The following is a 23,393-nucleotide window of genomic DNA, read 5'->3' as shown; positions in this document are numbered from 1 at the left end:
AAAGCACTGCTTTGTATATTCGTATTGTACAAATGGATAGCTTCCATTATCCTACTGTATTTCTCTTTTACTTTGTTAGAACTAATATTTAAATGAAATAGATAACAAATAAGATTGAGTAGTTATGAAATATGAACAGATTGTTATGAAATGAGCAAACATTAGAAGAGATTAAGGAAGGAGAAAAGAGGTAAGAAATCGGGTTCTCTTTGGATAATTTTTAACTCATTAAGAGAAAAAATCTAACTTCTTATAAACTAGACAAATTAGAGAGAGTTTTAGTCCCTCGAATAGGCAAAAAGAGGGAGCATCAACCTCTCAAATAATTATAATTATCTATTTGAGAATATATAAAATACAATGGAGAGTTACTCCATTTTGGATGTTGTTCAATTATACGTTCGGCAATCAGTTAATTCTGTTTGTGTCTTGGTTATGTATGCTAGCTGTGTGAGTTATGCTGGGGTGATTTGAGCACCTTCCAAGCAGATATAATGGAACTGACATAAGCATCACCTGACCTTTAAAAATTTTGCCTTTCAAGCTAGATTATGCTCGCTATTCGCAAAATCCAAAATATTTTAGTGCTATGCTTTTAATGTAGAGTTGTAATAATGATCAAAATTTAGTACTTTTACCATGTACAAGGAGGAAAAAAAAGCAACATAGTGTTGGAAAGCTCAAAGTCAGTTTGAAATGCTGCTATCTCATCCATTTACTCACTTAGCCTCTTCTTAGAGACTTCTTGGAGACAATGATTAGCCAACGAGCCTATAATAAGTTTGTCTCCTTAAGAGAGTTCTTGAGCTAAAAGTGAGACTCCAATTCTACATTGGAAAAAAAAAGGGATAAGATGCTACTATTACCAGCTGACTAATAATCTGAATCAGAATTAAAGAACTTACTTGCATCATTTTTCATATAATTATCAAGAAGAATAAATTGGAAATATATATATTTTTCTTTATAAAAAGGGTTTTGCATTAAATTGTGCACAAATTTGACAAGCACCAAAGTTAAAAGGTTTGACCCTTGACCCAACAAAGTTACATGCTGGTTGTTCCAAATGCAAAATAAAAATTACTAGCATTTGTAGAAACTATCGATTGTGTTTTGTCATACTTGGATTGGAGATATTAAGTAGACAGTTTGTCGGCCCTTTTACTATGCACTTCTTAATGCTCGTTTCTTTCAGGAAAAACAGTGTGAGTTTCAATTAAAAAACCCTGAAATCTTAAAATTTTCCTTCTCATTTTGTATCCCCTTGAGAATTCGGGAGAAAAATAATGTCCTTGAAGAGTAGAGGAGAATTTGTCTCAAGGAATGTTGTGTCAAGGAACTTGGCTCTTTTTCTGTGTGTTTGCTGCTTCTGTGCAGGGATGTTTTTTACTAACAGGTAAAATGTTTGTTCTTGGGTTTCGTTGTTTACTTTCAATTTATAGTATTTTTGGTATTTTTTTGGTTTCTTTGAGTAAAGTTTGGATTTTGCCAAGTGGGCATCAGTGCATTTTTAGAATTAGATGAGTTCTATGAAAAGGAATCTGAAGAATTTACTTTGTGCAGCTGGTCTTCGGAGTTTGTGGTTGTGAATTTGTGAATTTTTGCTACATGATTCTGTTGCCTTTGTGGCAAACCATTGTTGTGTATCTACTTATATATTTCGAACCGAAAATTCGGATCATGTGGTTTGTTGATTTAATGTGTTCTGATTGCATACTGATATTACTAACTTGCTATTTTGTTGCTAGATGTTGTGATTCATTATTGTATTTGCTGTTCTGAATATGGGTAGTATGAAATCACATTGATATTATAACCAATTGAAGCTAGCCTATTGCACTTTCTTCTCTCTTTGTTCTTAGCTTAAAATTTCTTTCAGTTTTTCCGGTTAGTGTGCTCAATTGCATGAAGTTAAGCCAAAGTTGTAATCTTTGTTATATGCATTTCCTTTTCCCCCCGGATCGCTGTGGCCAGGAATCGTAGATAAAGGAATCAACTTCTAAATTGTTATATTGTCTGGTTGCTTGCTGGAAGTTTAGACTTGCAGCTCAACTAAATCTTAGATTTGAGTTGGCTCAGTTGAGTGCAGGTGTTTATTTTCATTTCCAGAACAATAAATAGCTAATGAAAAATATTTTATTTGAGGTTGCCAGTTTTTGTGTTTGTTAAATTTTTTGGCTTCATTCTGTATGGCTGTGGATTGCCATGTTTGCAAAATGTTCAAGTCACTTGACAAATTGGCTGGTTTTTCATTATATCCATGCATGTAATCAAGAAACACTGTGTCAGGGTTCAGATTATGCCTGAAGTTCAACACATTGCACGAACATCTAAACTTGAAGACGGAGGGATAAAGTCAAAGGGTTGTTATACAGATCTTGTAAGTGAATCTGTCACGCTACTTCTAACAATTGATTTTCTTTTGAAAATGACTGCTTTATTGCTTTCTGGTCTCACTATGTGTATATTGATCTTTTCTTTCACAAAATCATCTTTAAGTGAAAGTGTAGTGCTTGGGAATACATTTCTGGAAGAATTTGCTTAGGCAGATAATTTCTTTAATGGGAAAAGTGTGGCAGAATCATGATTTAATGGTGAATGCGCCGCTCTGTTTCGAATTACCGTTTTTCATACTAACTATGATGATCTGACCACCAAGACCTGCCATTATAACAATAGTACTGCTGCTTATATTCTACCTTCTAAACTCAAGGCTATATTTGCTTGTTACTGTTATATGTGATTCCATCTCTTATTGAAATTGGCTACTGATGTTTGTCATATTCTTTTTTCTCATTGATAAGGTTTTGAAACATAATTCCAACGACAGTTTAGGAGGTGGTTCAAGAGTCCATGATGCTATTGAGTAAGTTGTTCAAATGCATCTTAAACTAGTTCATTTTATAAGATGTATTCTTTTTTGAGTGACCTACATTCTGAATGCAGAGAACAGGACATAAAAATTTCAGAATTAGAGAGGAAATTAGGTGCTGATAGAGCTGAGTATGAGTCTATGGTGCACAGTCCTCCAGTAGAAGGAAACATCAAGTCACCTTCAAAAAGAAAATACTTTATGGTGATTGGAATAAATACAGCTTTTAGTAGCCGAAAAAGAAGAGACTCAGTTCGCGAAACTTGGATGCCACAAGGTGCATCAATTAGTTATATATTTGTCTAGCATTCTTCCTGCTGTTATATGCTTATTTTGTTGCATCCTTAATCTAATGTGTGATAAATGGAATGTACTATAATGATGATAGGCGAAAAAAGAAAAAAGCTGGAGGAAGAGAAAGGCATCATAATACGATTTGTTATAGGTCACAGGTGAGATTTGAAATGCCTCTTTCACGTGCCGTTGATATGTTATATTTTCTCCTTCAATGAACTTGATGAGCATTTGAGCCATAGCTTTGAAAATATCACAAATGTGGTTCTCTCTGCCTTCTAAAAATGGGTGTAGAACTAGTCTGCAAATTAAACCTATTCTCTGATGCAAAAATTCATACAAAATGGTATAAATTCATGTTACCCAAATACTGTTTTTTTCTACCTCATTAACTATGAATCGATCCTTGAGTTCCAGTAAGAATCCTTTTTTTTATTATCAAAAGTTTTTAAGATACTGAATATCTCTTTCTGGTCTCTGTAATTTTGTTCTTAATGAGTAAAATTTGTTCATTAATCAGCTGGTATATTTTTTGTAGTGCAACATCCGGTGGTATTCTTGATAGAGCTATCGAAGCAGAGGAAATGTTGCATGGAGACTTCTTGAGGCTGGTGATGTTTCTCTCTTGTTCCTTTAATTTTACATATAGAGTCCTAGTAATCTTATTAAAGACCTGAAGAAAATTTTGATTGGCTATCTCCTGTGTTTGTTCATATTAAACGAGTAGGACCATGTTGAGGGCTACCTGGAATTGTCAGCCAAGACTAAGAGTTACTTCTCCACTGCTGTTGCCACATGGGATGCAGAATTTTATGTCAAAGTCGATGACGATGTTCATGTTAATTTAGGTAAAGGGAAAAGTCTGTACCTTAATCTTGCATACATCAGTTTTAGGTATTTGAATTCTTTTGCAATGTATCCTGATTTCATGTCTACAATGATACTCATCTGAGTAAACCATCAAGTTACTATGAATCTTTGTATTTTTGTCTGACGGAATTGTGGAGCAGAATCCATGAGTTTCGCGGTTAGATCTAATGATGTGACTGACGATTCTATTACATCACGAACATGACCTAAATGTGAAAGCTAAGACACTTTCTGGTGGTTTTTGAAGTAAAAGATAATATGTTGAAATTCTATGTGCTTGAAAGAGGGTGATGCACCAGGCTGCCATGTTTGTACTTTTTCCTTAATTTTTTCTGTGTTATTATTGAACTAGATGTTGTCCTTGGCAAGGTATACTCACAAGAATAGTAATTTCTTTGATCAACTAACAGTTTTATCAGTTATCTCCCTTGGTCTTATTGAGTTTGTTTGCTGTTAAATTATCCCAGCAACACTTGGAACGACCTTAGCTAGTCATCGTATGACACCTCGTCTTTACATTGGTTGCATGAAGTCCGGTCCCGTCCTTGCTAGAAAGTAAGTAATATTTTCTGCATTTCTTTAACTGGCTGGATATGAAAACTCAACCAAAATTTGGTATTCTGACTAACCTTTCCTTGTTGAACAGAGGAGTGAAATACTATGAACCAGAATACTGGAAATTTGGTGAGGTTGGAAATAAATACTTCCGGCATGCTACCGGACAATTATATGCTATATCAAGAGGTTTAGCTATGTACATATCACTGAATCAGTAAGTTTCGAAATCCATCATGTCTATCTAGTTGTTGATTTAGAAACTGGAACCAAGAGGTTCTGGTTCCATTTAAACATGCTCAAGACCTGATTTTAAGAGCTTGGTTTTACATGAAATGGACTCGATTGGTACTTGAAATGTCCACATTGAAGAAAAAAATTACGGCGAAACTTAGGGATTTAGATATTGTTATGCTAAGTGTGTTCTAAATTATCTCAGGCATGTCCTGCACAAATACACCAATGAAGATGTTTCATTGGGGTCTTGGTTAATTGGTTTAGATGTGGAGCATGTGGATGATCGAAGATTGTGCTGTGGTACGCCGCCTGGTAAAATTCTAAACTTACTATTTTACAGTAATTTGTAGGCTTTTAAACCCAGAAAATTTTCTTTGACCTCTAAACTCCATCTCGCAATGCTGACTCCCCATTTATATTGAGTTCCATACTCTTTCGTATATCAATCCTGTCAAGCGCATTAGATTGAATCTTGGAACGCTGAATTTTCATTCTGAACAGTGCATCTTTCAGTTTGCTTGGTATTTGAGTTCTATTCTTCTGGGGCTCTTTGCAAGTTAGACATAGAGAATGGCTTATCATCTTTGGATAGATCACATGTATCAGAGGTCGAATTTGAATACTCAACAACATGCATAGGAGTTATTTTGACTAGTGTTTAAAACCTAGACTGGACAATCGCTAGGACTCAAACCGAGTCCATCTAATAAAGAATATACATCACATATCACCAAATCACAATTCTATTCGGTTAAATATTGTTCTAATGTCTATTAAATCTGTCACCAGTTTGACTGTCAGTCAAACTTTGACCAACATACCTAGACAATACTCTTAGCTACCATATTTTCCTCCTAGGGAGCAAAATTTACACATGAAACCAGCTGATGCATGCATATACAGTACTAACATGGTTGATCATGTAACACAATTTTCTACAGATTGCGAGTGGAAGGCACAGATGGGCAAAACCTGCGTTGCCTCATTTGACTGGAGATGCAGTGGCATTTGCCGGTCTGTCGAGAGGATCAAAGAAGTTCATGAGCTCTGTGGTGAAGCTAAGGATGCATTATGGCAGTCAAGTTTCTGAGACATCGCCTGCTGCTCTTCCAAACTTAGGAATGGCAAATACTGAAGAACTCCAACACATGCATATTTGAGTATGTGCGTATGGAAAATGTATATGTAATCCCAGAATACAGAACTAGGACAAAGGAAGACATAGGCTAAGCCATCTAGATTCTACTCCTCCATTTTCATGCTCAGAGGAATTAATTTTTTTTATATGGCTGGAGAACTGTATTACAGGTTCCCTACCATAAATGAAAACAATAATAATACTAGTTATTGTAAAACTGCATGTCTACCTTTTCATTCGTATAAATTAAATATGTTCTGCAACATGTTTCATTAGTTTTATCTCTAGTCTCTCTCACTTGCAATATTTGGTAATTTAATATGTTCGGTTCAAACAAACTAGGTTTGAGCTCCAATTCAGTGCGGGTTCACTTTGTTTAACTTTTCAACAATACCATTTACCTATTTGATGAAACAATTACTTTTTCAATGATATTGTTTAACTTTGTGACAATATTATTCACCCTATCAACAGTCTTTTAGGGGTATTATTCACTAATTCAAACAAGGGATTATAGATTCACACCAAACTCGAATTACTCTTGTTCAAGCTTAGTTAAATTCAAAACTAGACCTAATTGCATGATTAAAATGAAAAAATAACCTATGGCCTCCTTAGATTGCCGTTAAAGTTAATAAAGAAGATGGATTTGAATTTACTAACATATTAGGAAAACCACATATAAAGAATATGGGTTTGAATTTACTACCATTTTAGGAAAACCATATATATATATATATCAAAGTAACAAATTAATAATATACTTTTGTTTGAAAAAAAAAGTAGGGAAGTTTTAAGTATAATTAACAAATTAATATCCTAGTAATATTATAGATATTAACAATGATACAAATGGGTACAAATATTAAGATGTTATCGTATAATAAATATTATTTTATTTTAAATTTAAAATAATCTAATTACATAATAATATGTAAATTTTTATATCCATATTTTTTAATTAATAAACCTACATATGATTATTTACTTAAGTAATAATTTAAAAATTTACAATCAGTGTATTTTATTTAATTTTGAAAGTTGCTGCATGAAAACATCTCCTATTTGCAGGTTGATGGCAGCAACATTTGTGCATTATACAATTTATACTATAATAATAATAATAATAATAATAAATAAATAAACTGCTCAAATTCATGATGCATGCAACTCAAAATTACTCTTAGAGCTTTTGAAACCCTACCTACAACAAAAATATACTTAACACAGAAGAACAAAGTAATGTTTCTAAATTCTAATGTTCTTACCCTTCAAACTTGGTGCAGGAGAAGTAGATTCATGGCAACTCAAAGCAAGGCAAAATTAGTCTTTACAGTTATTGTACGTGATATTGGCACGGCTCAATCAAATAACAATGTTCAAGACATTTGAGCATTGCCTTTAGATTGAACCGTACCAATATCTCGTACCGTTTGTATTGCAGGACAAAATCTTATAAAGAACATAAAAAAGAAACACAAAAATGAAAGAGTTCTGAAATACCTTACAAAGGAGTAGTGAAAGAGAGAGCTTGACAAGAATGATAAAAGAAGAAGAAGAAGATATGAGAGAAGAGTTAGAAGAAGGGAGAATAAGTGTGTTGTTGTCCTGTGAGATTCTGAGATTTTAATGAGGGAAGGGGCATCAAATGAGGGTGCACTGTGGCCTCGAAGATGAAGATGCTGGCATTGAATTAGCCACCAACCCATTAACAAAAAGGAGGTGGACACATTAAATATAAAGTTGGAGACAATGGAAAAAGCTCACAGAGGCAAGCCCTTGAGATTTCAATTTGTATTTATGAGGGGTTGAAGATAATAAAAATGTTCATGTTGGTATCTGGTGCCACCAGCATTTGAATTTCAAAAAGGCTTTAGAAAATATGTCCTCGGTTGCTGCACATGGTTTCTTTCCAGTTGAATTTCTAAGGTAGCTAGAGGGAATTCGATTTAAGTCAAACTGAGCTTGAGCTCGAATCAAGCTTATAATGTTCAACACAATTTATTCGAATTGGTTTACCTTATCACCAAGGAGTCAATAGTGAGATAAATAGTATCATCAAATAGGTAAACAGTATAATCAATGAGATAATAGTGTCACCAAGTACAAAAATGAATTAAATTGAAGTTTTAGATAGTTAAACAATCTTAATTGATAGATACTTAACACGTGTACTCATAGATCAGATGTTCGGAAGAGATTATCCATGTTCTACCCACAAGTCACACCCATTTTATCACAAGTCACTGTTATTCTATTTATTGTCCACTACATTAAGTGTAATCTCTCCAATACCATCTCAAATCTCTTTGTAAATATATATCTCAAAAGTGCACTTTTTGAATTCAGATAATCTCCTTTCTTAATTTGGGTCACCACCGTAAAAATAGTTATATATTTGTCAAATTTTCTCTTTCATCCACCATCAATATGATTTATGATTTTATCATCTATCATCATTCGTCAATAATGAAAAGTGAGATTGTTCAGTATTAGTATTTTTTCCTTATTAAACTAAGGTTACAAGATTTAATTGAAAATTTAATTACTTGTCATGCTATTGTCAAACATAATTTTAATTCTACCTCACTCCTTCATCGACCAAATTAAGAGGGTCAATTACTAGCTAACTACCTGATTAAACTAATAAATGCATGCTTTTCAAGCTCTGGTTAGAACGGCCAAAGCCTAAACAGATTTGATTAATTATTAATGCATTATTATATAAATCCTGGCCTAATGGATTCAATCCAAAGAGCTGAAGATGAGGTAGATGTTCAAATCAACAAGTTGATTACGCATTGAAGAAATCTTAGTTGAATTCAGCTCATCTCAAACTCTCTTGTTGCACCAGTAATGTTGTACTGGAGCTCATTATGTCAGCGATTATTTATTTATTTTTTCTATGACGATTCAAAAGAGTTGAACTAACCTTTTTGGAATTGAGTTTAACTCCAGCTAATTAACCCTTATTCAGATTCTACTCAGTTCAATTTAAATCTACCGTTACTTACATGCAGTGCATACACAATTACAGGTGGTATCTGAAGGAGATGGTCCACGACAATTGATAAAATTTCAGGCTAGCATTAGCATTGAAAAGAAGTTTTGGTTGGCAATTAAATATGTGTGGGAAGACGATCAGAATTAATGGAGACCTGGTAATTCTATGAACAAACAAATAAATATGCATGGCCTACAACAGTATATATTGCAATATTGCAAGAGTGACCTGGCCTCCCTCTTCCCCAATCAGTATTCTTCCATAACGTTCGATGCACAGTCATTTCTTGTTCACGACTGTCAGATAGTCACGTTCTTCTCAGATTTAATGTTTGAACCATGTTCCCTTATTTAATTAAATTTGTAGCATCTAGCTACACACACACACACACACACACACATATATATGTATATGGCTCTATATCAAAATAAATTCATATATTAATTGAACTTCTTCTGGTTAGATCTGATCTTCAACCCTATTGAAGATCACTGCATGCATGCCTAGCCTCTTGAGAAATTGGGATTTTGCGAAGTGTTTAAATGGTGTTTTCAATTTATTTGCGGATATATAGAATCAATGTTTATTTTTTTGACTGGTTTCCGTAACTTATTCTAAAATAGAAAATTGATCAACAAGTTAAATTATTGTGTTGATGTTGTATGGATTATATTGACCCAAAATCCTTAGTCAACATCACTCTAACCAAGGGCTTGGGGTCTCACAGTTTTGGCCTTAGAAGATACTTGACAAAAGAGAAGAAAACAGTAAATTTATATTGATTTAAAACCTTCAACTCTTATTCAACGTGGGATTTTTGATATCAATATGGTGAGCCACTTTCCTAATAAGATTGTAGGGCTTCTAATTGAGAAAATTCCTGGATTTGTTTTCCAAAGATCTAACAAAGACTACAATACTATGAAAATGTCTCTCTACCCATGTGAATTAATTATTCCAAAAAATTTACAGCCAAAAACAAGCACGTTTCCAGGATTGTTTTTTTCTTGAAAATCCTAGCATAAATTCATTCATCTTCTGTAAAAATACCCCCTCCATAACACGTGAAACCCTAGATCGGTTATCTGAGACTTAAGAAGGTCGGTGCTGGGGTACCATTTTCGTAAGAACATGCAGGAAACCTAACTTTATCAAGAAAATTAATGGCTTTAAAGAAGCTTTACGTACAAGAAGCAGATAGGTGGGCGAACCCTAGGTATCATCATTTGGGCATGAATAAAATTAATATCCATAACTCTAGCCATTTCTTATTGAGATTCTGTTACTTATAAAATGTCTATAATCGAAGACATGCAGTTATCACATTAATATTTACACGACCTGAAATGACCTGCCTGGCCACTCTCTGAAAATTTTGCAGCAAGGTGCAGCTATACGTATTAATATTTCTCGTACTTGTGCCAAAGTAATAATACAAATACACCTCCTTACTCTTCGTTGAGTTACCATGGTCTATATTTGTGAATGCAGTTAAAGAAAGAGAGACAGTTTTGTAAATGTAAATAAAGGGGAAGAAGAAGAAGAGGAGGGCAGACAGAACGTGGGCTGATGGAGGGTAAAGTGCATGGTAGATCCGGAGGTCAAGACGAGTCAGCTAACCTCCATTGATTTTGAAAATTTTTAGATTAATATTAATATATCTTCTAAAACTTTATATTTTATTTTGGAGTCCGTCATAGAGGGTAATGGGACAGATGGTCATTGGTAGCGTAGTAGAGACCAGACCAGTAATGGTCACCTCCCTGGTGGACCTGATGATGGGCAATAGGTATATATACGTACTGCTCAAGTCATATTCATTTTCCATTTTTGTATTCTTTTACCAGTAGTTGATGTTTCATGTCAAGAGGGACATGAAGTGGCTACACAATACCAAAACAGAACTTTTCCTTCGAAAATAAAAAAACAAAAAGGAAAATCTCATCTTCTTCACTTAACCTTAACCATAATGTTTATAGTTGTTTATAGTTTTTTTTTTTTTTTGGTCTCACTTTTTCATTATAACCATTTAAAGATCTCATCCTCATCGCCTAGATCTCACCCCTCCCCAACAGATTTGTCGACTTGAAGCACCATTTGGTTGCCAACAATCAATTTCGTGGTTGTTCCCACCTATGTTAAGTCATAACCTTACCAATGTCAATCCAATCCCAACTAAGTTACACCTTCCATTTGTGCACACATTCACCTGAGCAAGATCTATCAAATTCAGATTAAATTGGCGATGAACAAGATTTATAGGTTGAAAAGTTGTGCACAAGGTTAATAAAAATTTACAAATTTTCAAGGACAAACTATTACTTTGCTTTAATAAAAAACAAAGTACGTTTTTGTTTTTTCACCTATTTTATTTTTAAAAATTATTAAAATTTATTAAAAAATTTAATAAACAAATAGAAAAATTAATTTTTTAAATTTGAAAAATGATCAAAATGATAGTCATTCGGCCTATTCCTTATCATACATGAATGCTTGCAAAAAGAAAAAACATTTTTCTATATAATAATCGTAATAATATTCTTGGGCCGGGTTTATTGAAGTCCAAAACAAACGAAGCCCGGCTCAATTTAGAAAAGCGACATCGGAGCGTAACAAGCTGCTGACACGAAATCAGCGAGATTTCTTGTGATCCAATTTTTTATTGTCAGGTTTCGTGTTGGAATCAAAGAAGAAAACCCTACTAAGTGTTATTAAAATTCCTAATACCCATTAATAAAATCTCACAAATTCTCTCTGATTTTGACACCCTCGACGATCAATCAATCAAATTCATTGAAACCTAATTTTCTTCTCCGATTCACTTCTCGTGTCGTGTTGGGTATGATTGTTGATTTCTTCAACACTTTGTTTTTAGTATGTTCGCTTATTCATTATCTTGAATAAGGATGGTTTTTTGGTTCTGGATTTTTCTTGTATGTGATGTTTCGATGTTTTAAATTCGCAGGACCAGCCATGGCCAAAAGTTTGTTCAAGCTTGAGCATCCCTTGGGTTCGTTCTACAATTTTTCTGTGAAAAGCGATAGTTTTTCTTGAATGAATTTTTATGTTTGTTGTATGGGTTTTGTTGGTGCTGGGATATATTTATCTGGGTTGATTTTGCGTTGAATATATAAGATATGACTAGAATTTTATATTTTATTTGTTGAATTATCTGAAATTTTGAATGGTTTATGATGAATTTGATTAGTTGACAGAGTTTGTTTAGTGGGTTTTTGGATGGGGGATGTTTTGTTTCTTCACTCGGTTTGGATGTTTTGGTTTTATTTGTGAAATACTGAGTCAGTGTTTTGGTTTATATGATTTATTAGTGGGTGTGGATATGAGAATGATCCCTCGGGCTAAGCTGCTTGATTTAATCAGTTATGATCATAGTTTGCGCCAGATCAATTTTGATTATCATTGCCTGGTGTGTGTGCTAAAGGGATTCTGGATTATAAGATGAAAAAATGTGATTATCTTTGTGAGAGCTGAATGCTTGTTACCAAGTATGAGCTCAAAATAAGGTTGCTGGCTTTTGAATAGTAAGTTATTGTGTCTGCAAAGGATGTTTTATGGGAACCATCTTCCCTTCTGGTGAAGCTTTGTCCACACCTCGTCTAGGCTGTGTGGCAACGTTTTCATCCTTACTGAACATGCTATCATTCTTGCTGACTCTGTTATTTCTTCAGTGTAATAGGAAAGAAAGATTTGATGTATCAATTATGTGTTTGAGCAATTAAGTTCCCCTTTATTTTTCTCTGTTATTGTTTGTGCTTAACCTTCTTTTAGCTATTTAGTATGTACTAGATGAAGAAGTAATAGATAATTTAATGAGGTCTAAATGTGCATGTCTTTTTCCATAATATATTTTTGAGTTGAATATCAATTTATTTTTTTTACTTGATTTTTTATTACAAATGTCTCAGAGAGGAGATTAGCTGAATCTGCCCGCATAAGAGAGAAGTATCCTGATAGGATTCCTGTAAGAACTTCTGTTAATAATTTCTGACCCCTTCCATGGATTTATTAATGTACCCCTGTTCTAATCAAGTATTTTTACACAGGTTATTGTGGAGAAGGCTGAAAGGAGCGATGTTCCTGACATTGATAAGAAAAAGTTAGTTGAACTATCTTAGTTCCGAATTTTCTCATTCCATCACTAACTTCATATGTTTTGCTTTGATGAAATCAATGTAGTTCACTCGCAAAAAAAAAAATTTCTTGTCTTAATCACTCAATTCTAGTCATAATCTGTTTCATGAATGCAGATACCTTGTCCCAGCTGATTTGTCAATTGGACAGTTTGTTTATGTTGTCCGGAAAAGGATCAAGCTGAGTGCGGAAAAGGCTATATTTGTCTTTGTCAACAACACGCTTCCTCCTACCGGTGAGTGATTTTCTTTAAAGTGTAATTTTATATGCATATTACTGTTTATGTTACTAGTGTTTCTTCTGCTGTTGCAGCTGCTTTGATATCGGCAATTTATGAGGAGAACAAGGATGAAGATGGCTTTCTTTACATGACTTACAGTGGAGAGAACACCTTTGGTTGCTCTGACTAAAATCAATGGGGGCAAACCATGTATATACAATTTCAAAGTTGTGTATTCTCAGCTGGTCCCTTATAAGTCAAAACTCTGATCTTCATGTCAATGATGATTTCCCTTATTCTAGTTTGGATTTTATGCACATTTTATTATGTTAGTAGTATGCTTTTCAGTTGTCTCATTTCAAATTGAGATTAAATGGAAGGAATTGATTTATAATTATTAGCTTCTCTCCTACCATTGATCATCTTGTTAAGCTTTTAACAATTTGTCTGTGATCGGATTGTCTTTAATGTGTCTTTTCCCACTCCCTTGTGTTGTTGAAAGCATTTTACGGTAAAAGTTGAGATGAAACACCCTCACTTTAAATTAGGGTTGGATTTGAGCCGAACCAAGTCCGAACATAGGCTTGCTCAAGTTTAGTTTGAATCCTAAATGATCAGTTTGAGCATGTTTGAACTGGTTGGAGATATTTTCGGAGGTTACCAATGAGAGAAACAATTGCATCAGCAAGGTAAACAGTATTGTTAGAGTCAAATGTCAATTCAAGTTGGGCTGGCTCGGTTTGGTTCGAGTCCATCTCTACTTTGAATGCTGCAGAATTAACATCTTTATATAGAATATGCTTTTCAAGTGCCAACCTGTTGAAATAATGTGGTCATTTGAGTAGGAAATTGAGCTTGCAAATTCTGTGTCAAATAGGCCGCTAAGAAATTTAACAAAGAAGAATACAAGTGATCTCAAAATGCTGTTCCTGAAGCAATAAAACAGTAATTCAATTAGCAAAGCTTTTCTTCTGGCATCTATGCTTTATCCATTTGATCCCATTGGTGAACATTGCTTTGGCTTTGTTGAATCCTTCTTTAGCATTGGCCTTCTTGTTACTGCTTTCTTTCTTGGGTACAGTGTCGTCTTCTTCCATGGCACCAATGCCACCGGCTCCCCATTGATCTGCCCAGGTGGGTGCTTCAGTAGCCATACTGCCAAAAATCCCATTCTCAGTTTAGACCAAACCTTATGTGTGACAATAATAGAGATGCAAGGCTGAGCACATAAGATCTAAATAGTAAAAACATAAAAAGGGGTTTAAGATCTCTCAGAATGTGAAAAAAATTACAAGATTAGAGACAATAAACAGGCAGATCAAGAAAGAGTGTGAGAGAGAGAGAAGAAAGTACCTTAGTTATGAGAAGCTATAGAACTAAACTTGAGAGAAGTGTGAGGAAGAAACAATGGTATGAGTTCTTAAGGACTACTTGTAGATTTTTTTAAAGGAATTGTCAACTCTCACTTTGTTACTATCTATCTTTGTTTATATCTATCAATTATTTTTATGAACTGCCCTTTAGATATGTAGTTTACTACAAGATATCATTCAACTAAAATGAATATATTATAAGAGTATTGTTATATACATCTAATTTTGAGTATTTAATTATGTATCTCTCTAAGCATAATCTAACGTTTGGTTTGTGTTTTTACAACTACTTGTATCTATATATGTAATGAGAATAGGTCAATATACGAAAACTTAAACCGAATTTGATCTAAACCAAACTTTTTTAAGACTTAGTTTAAAATCGATTAGAATCTAAAAGAGTCAACTTAAGATTAAAAAACTAAAATTTAAATTTGCTTAAAAAATAATTTATTTTTAGACTTAATCCAAACCAATTTAAACTTAACTCTTGAATAGAAACAAATCTAATCTTTAGCTCGTAGTAAACGTGTTTGATCAAGTTCGAATTTAAGCTCGAAAACACTCTCGGCTCTCGTGTCCACATATAATTAATTGTATTGAAAACTATTTCAATAATTGATGTATTAATGATTCTCTCATAGGGAAATATAACTGATTTGAGGATTTTATGATGCTTGTTATATATGCAAAGGTATTGATTCGATTCCTGATAAATTTGTCATATTGTGGCTGTTTTAAGCTTTTGTGTGTATCCTTTGCTTACGCCAAGACAAGAAAAGTGGCAAGAGGGATCCAAGTAAAGCATATATTTGGTACAATGCAAGATAAGAATGAATTATTGGCATATCAAAGACTTACAATGTTTAAGGGTTGGTTTGATTTAAGTCAAATTCAATAAAAACCAATTTGAATTCAATTCGAATATAAAAAATCCAGTTCAAGCTAATGATTAATTGTCAAATGAATGATTATAGTATATTAATAAGGGTTACTGAAAATGAAAAAAACAAAAGGAATTGTTGAAAAAAAAATTAATTATTATTGTTAATGAAAAATAGTCAAAAAAAAAATTTGTAAACAACTTTTCCACTACTCAACAAAATTAAGCTAGCTTGACTCAAACTCGAGTTGGCACTATCCAGCTTGAGTTTGGGCCAAACACCCAACTCAATCTGAATCTGCCCCAAACTATATTTGCTTTAAGGAATAGAGTTAGTCTAATAAATATGTCATTGTTTTATCTTCGATAAAACTGTGTGTATTAATAATAAGTATTAACATATCCATTAACAATGACATATCACTATGTGATTAAATAGAAATACTCAATTAGATGATAACACATCATCCTTAATACACAAATTAATATTCATTACTGACTCTACCTTTATCATTTTCACTCTGAAACCGTAAAATTTGCTCACTTAACTTCAAGGAGTAAGCACAAAACATTACAAGTAAGCAACATTTCTAGTCAATAGATGGTGAGACTGAGTGCAATTCTGGTTTGCCTAATTGTTGCCAATAGCAACCAGCATTGGTAAAATATCTACACTATATTTTTCCAAGCCAAGAAAACAATGCACTAATATTGAACAACAAATCAGTCTGGATTTTACTTGGTCTTCCTTGTAGACTTGGACCTTCTCATTTTGTTGCTAGACTTGTCATCCATAATACTTGTCCATGTATACCCACTTGGTATTGCAAAAGGGTCTGTCTCCCAATGCTGTTGTGCCGATGATGATGATGAAGATGATAAAGAACTCCGCTGCTGCTTGCCCGCCGATTGGCTGCTGCTTCTCCTTAGCCACGACGATGATGATGGAAATGATGAATAATGTGTGTCTGATTTTTTATCATCATCCTCAGATGAGCCTTTAAGGAAATGTCTAGGACTTGAGAGTGGAGTGAAGAATTGCTCCACCGATTGTAGTTCAACGAACTTTGTAAATGTCACCACCACCCTTACAGTTGGAACCACCGGTATCGCCACCTGACCCCACACACAAACAAACAAACAATAAAATCAAATCAATCAATCACCAATTTTTTAAATTATCTGTTCAAATCAAATGTGAATCCTATTTGAATCAAGTTATATTTACCCAACTCAAATATAAATTGAATTATTCATACTTATATAATTTAAAAAAATCATTATAAAATAAATAATATTATTAAAAAAATAAACAGTATTAACGATGAATTAAACCATTTCGCCAAATAAACCCCCAATCAAACGCCAATCCAAACTATCACGTTAAAGCATCAATTCAAAATCAACTTAAATATCCGAGCCTGGTCATATTCAAATATGTTAAAAAAGAAAAAGCAAAAATGTTGTCAAAATTGAACCATCGACCTGGTCCCACTTTGTTTGACGAATCCTCTGATGACGTGGATGAATCAGGATGATACTTTCCCTTTGGACCACACGACAGGGGCAACATTTGGGACCCACTAGTCATACCCCAAATGAAAAGAAACTTCGGACATGTGGGTCCCACATCTCATCTCACCGTCCAAAGACTTCCACGTCACATCATATAACAAAGGTAGATCCCACCCAAAAGCTTCTCCTCTTATTAGAGAAGATTTAGATCAAGTCACTAAAGCAAGGAAAAGAACATAATTAAAGTAAAATATTTGTTATTTCCAAAAATGTCCTTACCTTAACCGGGAAAGTCCCCGGCGGAAACTTTGTGGTCAACAATTCTCTCAATCTTCGCACAGCCTTCACTTTATTGGCTAAAATATCAAGTAACGGAAGTAATTCCTCCGTCTTTAACGGAAACTGTTCCGTTAACCAAACTGACGGTCGTAAACTTCTCACATACTCTTTCTCCTTCGTCGGCAGCAAAGGCGGCAATGTAACCGCAGCCGACGTGGACTTCCTATGCGCAGCCATCGGTCGCGTAGACGACATCGCAGAAGAAGGAATGATATCAACGCTCTTTCTCCCAACCGTCACCCAATCTCTTTCCTCCCTCACAAAACTACTGTGTCTTCTCTTCTCAACGTTGAAGTTGAGACTCGGATTCTCAGCAACGAAGAATCCGTCGTCGTCTTCGTCCAGTTCCAGAGGTAGTACTTGTTCGCTTCCAGCGACATCGTTTTCCGCAACTTTACGTGACCTAAAACTGAAAACGACGTTGTGTAGTTCATATACTCTGGCTTTCCATTCACCGACGGATTCTGTCTTCTCTTGTCGTCTCCAATTGGTCCGTCCGACAAGTTCGGCTTTAGTAACGTCCATACCGGGCCGATACACGCTAGTTTGCGCACAAAATCCGGCAATGTCGGACTCGGACATTGGTCCTCCCGCGTTTTCGAAAGCGTCCAAGATTTTGCGGTCGTCGCGGTTGAGAACGAGCAAGGAACCAGGAGGAACGTTGTGTGTTTGGTCACCGTCTCCAAGGAAGAGAAAGCTTTGATCGGCGCGTTGGATTTTTAAGCCGTCGAAGCCAGCGAGTGAAGTGTCAGCCCGGAGATTACCATCGCGTTTCCAGATCTTGTAAGTGTCAGACGGAGCTATTTTCCCGACGAAGGGAATGACGGAGCTTTCGAAATGGAAGGTGATTTCCATATAGAAGTCACGCATTCTGCGTAGGACCGAAATGACACGTGGCAAGCGTCGACGCCACTTGGCCCAGGCGGAGCGGTGGTGCAGCTTGAGTAATATCAACGAAATGTCAGAACTGCGACGACAAACAGCCTCTTGTAAAGGGTTCCAACCGGCAGCATTCTGGAGAGACACATCAGCTCCGCCTGCAGCGAGAGACCGAGCAGCGACGGCATCATTAAGTCTAACGGCAAGATGGAGAGGAGTTTCCCGGAAAGGAACGTCTCGTCGGTCGAGAACAGAAGAGATTTGATCAGCAACTCGTTCTTGACTCAGTGAATCAGACTCGGTGTGAATTCTGGAAGGATCGGATAGTTTAGGAAGGGTGGAGATTATCCGGGTAAGAGTAGTGTGATCCCTCAAAACGACGGCGTAGTGAACAGGACTATGGGAGTAATCTTCAGGTTTAAGAACCGGTAACGGCGTCGTATTGGACGAGGCCGTTGAGGATTTGGCCATGAAAGCAAAGCAAGCAGGAGACAACGAGTAAATGTGTTTTTGACCGGTCTGAAATGAGAATCGAAAATGTTTATGGGAAGGTTAGATAGGGGCAGTTTAGTAATTAGATAGCGTGATTTTTGTTTTATTGAAGAATGTGTAACTTGAGGGAAGAAAGGAAAAGGAAAAGATACACGCAATCTGGCTCGGCTTTTAGTAATTACTTGAGAATAACTGTACAGCCTGCACTGCAGAGAGCCCGTGGATTTTCTATTTCCAACTCGGTACAGTACTATTACTTTTGGGTATGAATGACTAGTCTTTTTTATCTTTTGTTTGAGTTGCTTTTGTCTGTTATTTAGAGCCATCTTCCTGATCATCTCTGGATGGATTTCGTATTCAAAACATGAAAAACTTAAATACTGAATTGGGTTCCATGTGTTGTATCAAATTTTAAGTTTTCATGTTATTTATAATTTTTTGGTGAATTTTGAGGGAGTGGAAATTCTTATGAGAGACAGTCATTTGGGAGAGTTTATAGATTAGTGAGAAGAGAATGGGATTGAAAATCAAGGCAAGGCATGGTGTAAGTGGTTAGGGATGATTGGTGGGGACATAGAAAAAGAAAAAGAAGAGATAAAATAATAAAAATGGTAGAGTTTGATTTAGTGTTGTCGGGGGATGATAGATGATATGCCATTGTTACTACTGTTACGCAAACCTAGAACACAGGAAATTGTCTGCCCTAATCCAGACCAAACCCTAACGGATTTCACTCTTTACCATGCCCATTCTCCCTCTTTTCTCTTGTTTCTTTCCCATTACTGATTGCGCGATCACTTTCTTTTTTTTTAATTTATAAATGTCAACCATTTTGTTCATGTTGTTTTCGGATGAAGATGAACCATTATTTGCATTGATTGAATGCTAATGATTTGAAAGGTAAAGAGTTGAGGATTATGGGTTGAGATTGTTGTTTCGCAAGGCTTGTGTACCAAATTAAAAAAATGTTCTCTCCAAAGGAAAATGAATTTTTTATGGTTTTTAGAATATGAAAAATCACACTCAGAAGTTCTGTAAAGTTTCAATTATTGATTAGTTAATTGGGTTTTAGAGTAAGTTTATTTGGATTGAGTTAACTGCGCATACTGCCCGGCATCATCTCCTTCGTTTGATTTGATAAGTTTTGACCTCCATTTATAATTGTTATCTTGTTTCAACTTGTCTTTTGTTGTTTGATTTTACATTTTTATATATAATATTTATATGTATACTATACATATAAACTAAAAGCATAAATATTTTATGCAATTTGTCTAACATAATAGCATACCATTAAATAATGTGATTTTTTTTTTTTTTTTTTATTTTTTATTTCAAAATTTCTCAATCTATCAATTACATGTTGTTATATTAATTTGTATAAATAAATTGTTAGAAATATTTATATATGTAATATTGCACTCATTCATAAATTCTAAAACTTCTTGTCGTGTCCCAAATCTATCATATTTGATTAAAAAAAAAAGTTTATATAATTGTTAGGTTAGCGAGAACAACTTGAGTGATGTTATGTTGTGGTGTTGGTAGGATTGTAGAGATGTGGGCATCCAAAAGGAACTCTAATTCGATTATGAGGTGATGGATCACAATCTACCATGGTCCATATTCATCCACTTATCTCATCAACTTACTCTTTCATACAAACAACTTTGTGATCTAATCTTAATGCTGACTTTTTCATAACCCTGCTAGTTGTTTCCAAGAAGCTGTGAAGGAAGATGACGATTTTGAATTTATCTGACACGGTCAAGAATTTGTGCAGAGTAATTTGTTTATGCATTTTTCTCATTGCTTAACTCATAAGATTCAAGACAATGTCAAACATACAACAGTCATAAATGGAAGAATAATTTTCTTCTGAGGGTGCCACATCTCTCATGATTGCTACCTGGTCTTATTCATTTGGAAACACAATTTTGACCGGCTGTAGTTTCTGGGAAGTTAACTACAAGTAGAGACACCTGATATTGATGTGTTAAACCATTAGTCAGTACATGTATGTTTATACAGATGCCACCTTCTCTGGAAGCTACCTGTAGTCCCACATGTCAGAATTAAGCAAGGGCCCAGAATCAGCTCTCTCCAGGACTTTTCTCCATTGTTCTTGGCTTCTCCCTTCTCGCTATATATACATATAGGGGAAAGCAATAGGTTTATTTCTAAGAACAAAAACACAGGTCCTCTTGTACCTGCAAAAGCATAATTGATAACTAAATCTCTTGACAACTTTTTGAGCTTGCAGATTGCTTATCATGGCTTTGTTATCTGGCATCTTTGGTTGCTTTTCAGGTTCCGGCAGCAGGATCGCATCCAGTGATGCGATTGTGAAGAACTACAACAACAACAACCCAGAAAGCAAATCAAGGAAATGTGAAGCTGATACAGGAAGCAAGTTAAACAAGAACAAGTCCAGAAAAGGCCCTCCAATTCCTGTGTCGTATTTCCCCATTGGAACAAGATTCTCTTACTTATGATATACTTCTTGTTATGCCCTACTGTATGGACACTCATACATAGGCTTGTAGCTCATATTCATTGATTTGTTCATCCTATTTTTCTGTTGAATTCCCCCATTCAGGAATACAGCGGAGTAATAATAAAATGGATACCAACATATACCAATGATGACATGTCAATATATGATTAGTTGATTTAATGGTTAAACTTATTTCTAATTTAAAATTTAAGTTGTCCGTTAGTACTTATTTTACTAATACGCAAAGTACTATTGTTTGATTGAATCCATTTGTTGTGTTTCAAAGCCACAGCATGAATAAACTCTGTATTTAAAGGTGTAAGTTATTGGGCTTTTTTCCTGGCCCAAGCCCAGAACAGGTGTATAATATTTTTGGGGGTTGTGATTTAAGGTTGTCCCATGGGTGTTGGCTATAAGTAGAAAGGATTGGTCACTTTCAAAATTGAGGTCTGTAAAATGGGACCATTAAAATTGATTATTCAACTGGGAAACCCTCAAGTATCCTAGATAAGAAGCAATGGCTACGTTATTATTAAAGAAACACAAATATATATTCACCTTGGCTATCACCTCTTATTTAAAATTGAATTCAATCTAGATAAATCTGAACAAAACTTAAATTGAAATTGATGAATAGAGTTTGAATTTAGTTTTAAAATAGTTTTATTTTGAATTCAATCTGAGCTGTTTGATTGAATTTAATCCTACCTACTCTTACATAATCAAGTTATGTCATGAGACAAAATATAAAAAAACTTGCCCACAATTTAGAATTTGATTATTTTGAACTTTGTGTTACATAGAGCAAGATGAGGCATAGTGGTAAATGCAATTATATTACTATGTATTTGAGTTCATGGCACTAGGCTAAATCTGGTTCAAATTAAAAATTAGTTAAGCACATGTTTCAACAACTTCCAAATTGTGTTGGATACCAGCTGTCCACATTTTTTAATACAAAGTTTAAGGATCCCTCACCAACCTCCCCCTGAATTTTGTGCTTATTTATTCTACTTAGGCAAATACCCAAAAAAAAAAAAAATCATCTGTATTGATTCTAATTCATCATCTGATGGAACCTTTCATTCATGAATAGTCAATGTGTGGAGTGATTCACATTTTCACACCCAAGGCTTGGCCCAAAAGCCTTTTTCACCCCTGGATGATGGTGTGTTAGAAAGTTAAATTATCCTTTTTTTACTATTTTACTGTTTAAAATTATCATATCAAATTAGCAAAATTTTCATATCACTCTTTTAAATATCAAATTTATATCAACACTTTATTCTTTTTTATCGCCACTGAATTAACACTTTTTTATCCCAATAAGTTATCCCACACTTTCAATCTCACAACTCACTTTCTACTTTTAGTGACCCAATCTCTTGACTCTTCTTCCCCTGTGAATTGCATATATGTACGTCAATGACCCATTTCAGCTATTTTGTTAATGAAGTGGCCACTAACAAACATCTCAAGAAACAATCAACGATTTGTGGTTGTTTATAGTGACGGCTAGAGTTTTCAAAATTGTAAGACTACAATACAAGTTTTCAAATTATAAAATAGTTAAATGTCATGTTTACAATATTAAAGTGAGATATTGAAAATAAAAAATCTTATTTTCAAATGGTGAGATTATTAGTTTTCTTCTCTGATATTATTATTATTTTTATTTTTAAATAAAGTTTGATTTTGATTGAAAAAATATCATTTATGTCTAAGAATAGAGAAGTGTTCTTAGGCCAAACTTTGGATGGACAAATGTAATTTACTCTCAATATGTGGTGTTGTTGGTGTCGATGTTGAATCTAAGAATACTTATTTTGTTTAGTTACGTAATGAACCAATGAGGTAAATGTCTCCGCATATTAAGTTTTAGCATTGAATGTTTCCAAATGCAATGCAGCTGGCAATAATGGGGTAATTTGGTATTTTTAACATATTATCATTTAAAAATAAGTGTAATATAAATAATATTATATATATATTTTTCTTATTAATTTATTAATATAATCTTACATTAAAAAACCACCTAATCATATATGGTTATATTAATTTATATCAATAAAT

At 34.4% G+C, this 23,393-nt stretch overlaps 3 protein-coding genes across 4 annotated transcripts; 2 read left to right on the top strand and 1 right to left on the bottom strand.

The window, feature by feature from the left end:
* The first annotated feature begins 1,051 nt into the window (after positions 1 to 1,051).
* Positions 1,052 to 6,245, top strand: LOC123218030 (probable beta-1,3-galactosyltransferase 3). 2 transcript variants are annotated; one of them, XM_044639201.1, is made up of 11 exons: positions 1,052 to 1,396; positions 2,290 to 2,380; positions 2,805 to 2,866; positions 2,947 to 3,149; positions 3,261 to 3,324; positions 3,705 to 3,777; positions 3,894 to 4,014; positions 4,504 to 4,591; positions 4,683 to 4,808; positions 5,031 to 5,140; positions 5,770 to 6,245. In XM_044639201.1, the coding sequence occupies exons 1-11, from the start codon at positions 1,287 to 1,289 to the stop codon at positions 5,916 to 5,918; spliced, it is 1,197 nt and encodes a 398-aa protein (XP_044495136.1). In that variant the 5' UTR covers positions 1,052 to 1,286; the 3' UTR covers positions 5,919 to 6,245. The 2 variants fall into 2 exon arrangements, with proteins under 2 accessions (XP_044495136.1, XP_044495137.1); XM_044639202.1 differs by having other exon boundaries at positions 1,053 to 1,396; positions 2,297 to 2,380.
* Positions 6,246 to 11,624: 5,379 nt separating this feature from the next.
* On the top strand, positions 11,625 to 13,739 carry LOC123217985 (autophagy-related protein 8C-like). The gene is made up of 6 exons (XM_044639103.1): positions 11,625 to 11,809; positions 11,936 to 11,980; positions 12,897 to 12,952; positions 13,035 to 13,087; positions 13,239 to 13,357; positions 13,435 to 13,739. Exons 2-6 carry the CDS (start codon positions 11,944 to 11,946, stop codon positions 13,530 to 13,532), a joined length of 363 nt encoding a protein of 120 aa, XP_044495038.1. The 5' UTR covers positions 11,625 to 11,809; positions 11,936 to 11,943; the 3' UTR covers positions 13,533 to 13,739.
* Positions 13,740 to 16,068: 2,329 nt separating this feature from the next.
* Positions 16,069 to 18,919, bottom strand: LOC123217983 (ankyrin repeat domain-containing protein 13C-like). Its single transcript, XM_044639100.1, has 2 exons — positions 17,393 to 18,919; positions 16,069 to 16,714 (listed from the first exon to the last, which is right to left on the bottom strand). Exons 1-2 carry the CDS (start codon positions 18,800 to 18,802, stop codon positions 16,334 to 16,336), a joined length of 1,791 nt encoding a protein of 596 aa, XP_044495035.1. The 5' UTR covers positions 18,803 to 18,919; the 3' UTR covers positions 16,069 to 16,333.
* Between the last annotated feature and the right edge of the window lie 4,474 nt (positions 18,920 to 23,393).

The sequence above is a fragment of the Mangifera indica genome, chromosome 6 (genome assembly GCF_011075055.1).
Source record: "Mangifera indica cultivar Alphonso chromosome 6, CATAS_Mindica_2.1, whole genome shotgun sequence".
Classification (NCBI taxonomy): Eukaryota; Viridiplantae; Streptophyta; class Magnoliopsida; order Sapindales; family Anacardiaceae; genus Mangifera; species Mangifera indica.
Note: the sequence above shows the minus strand (reverse complement) of the source record. Positions and strands in the feature narration are given on the sequence as shown.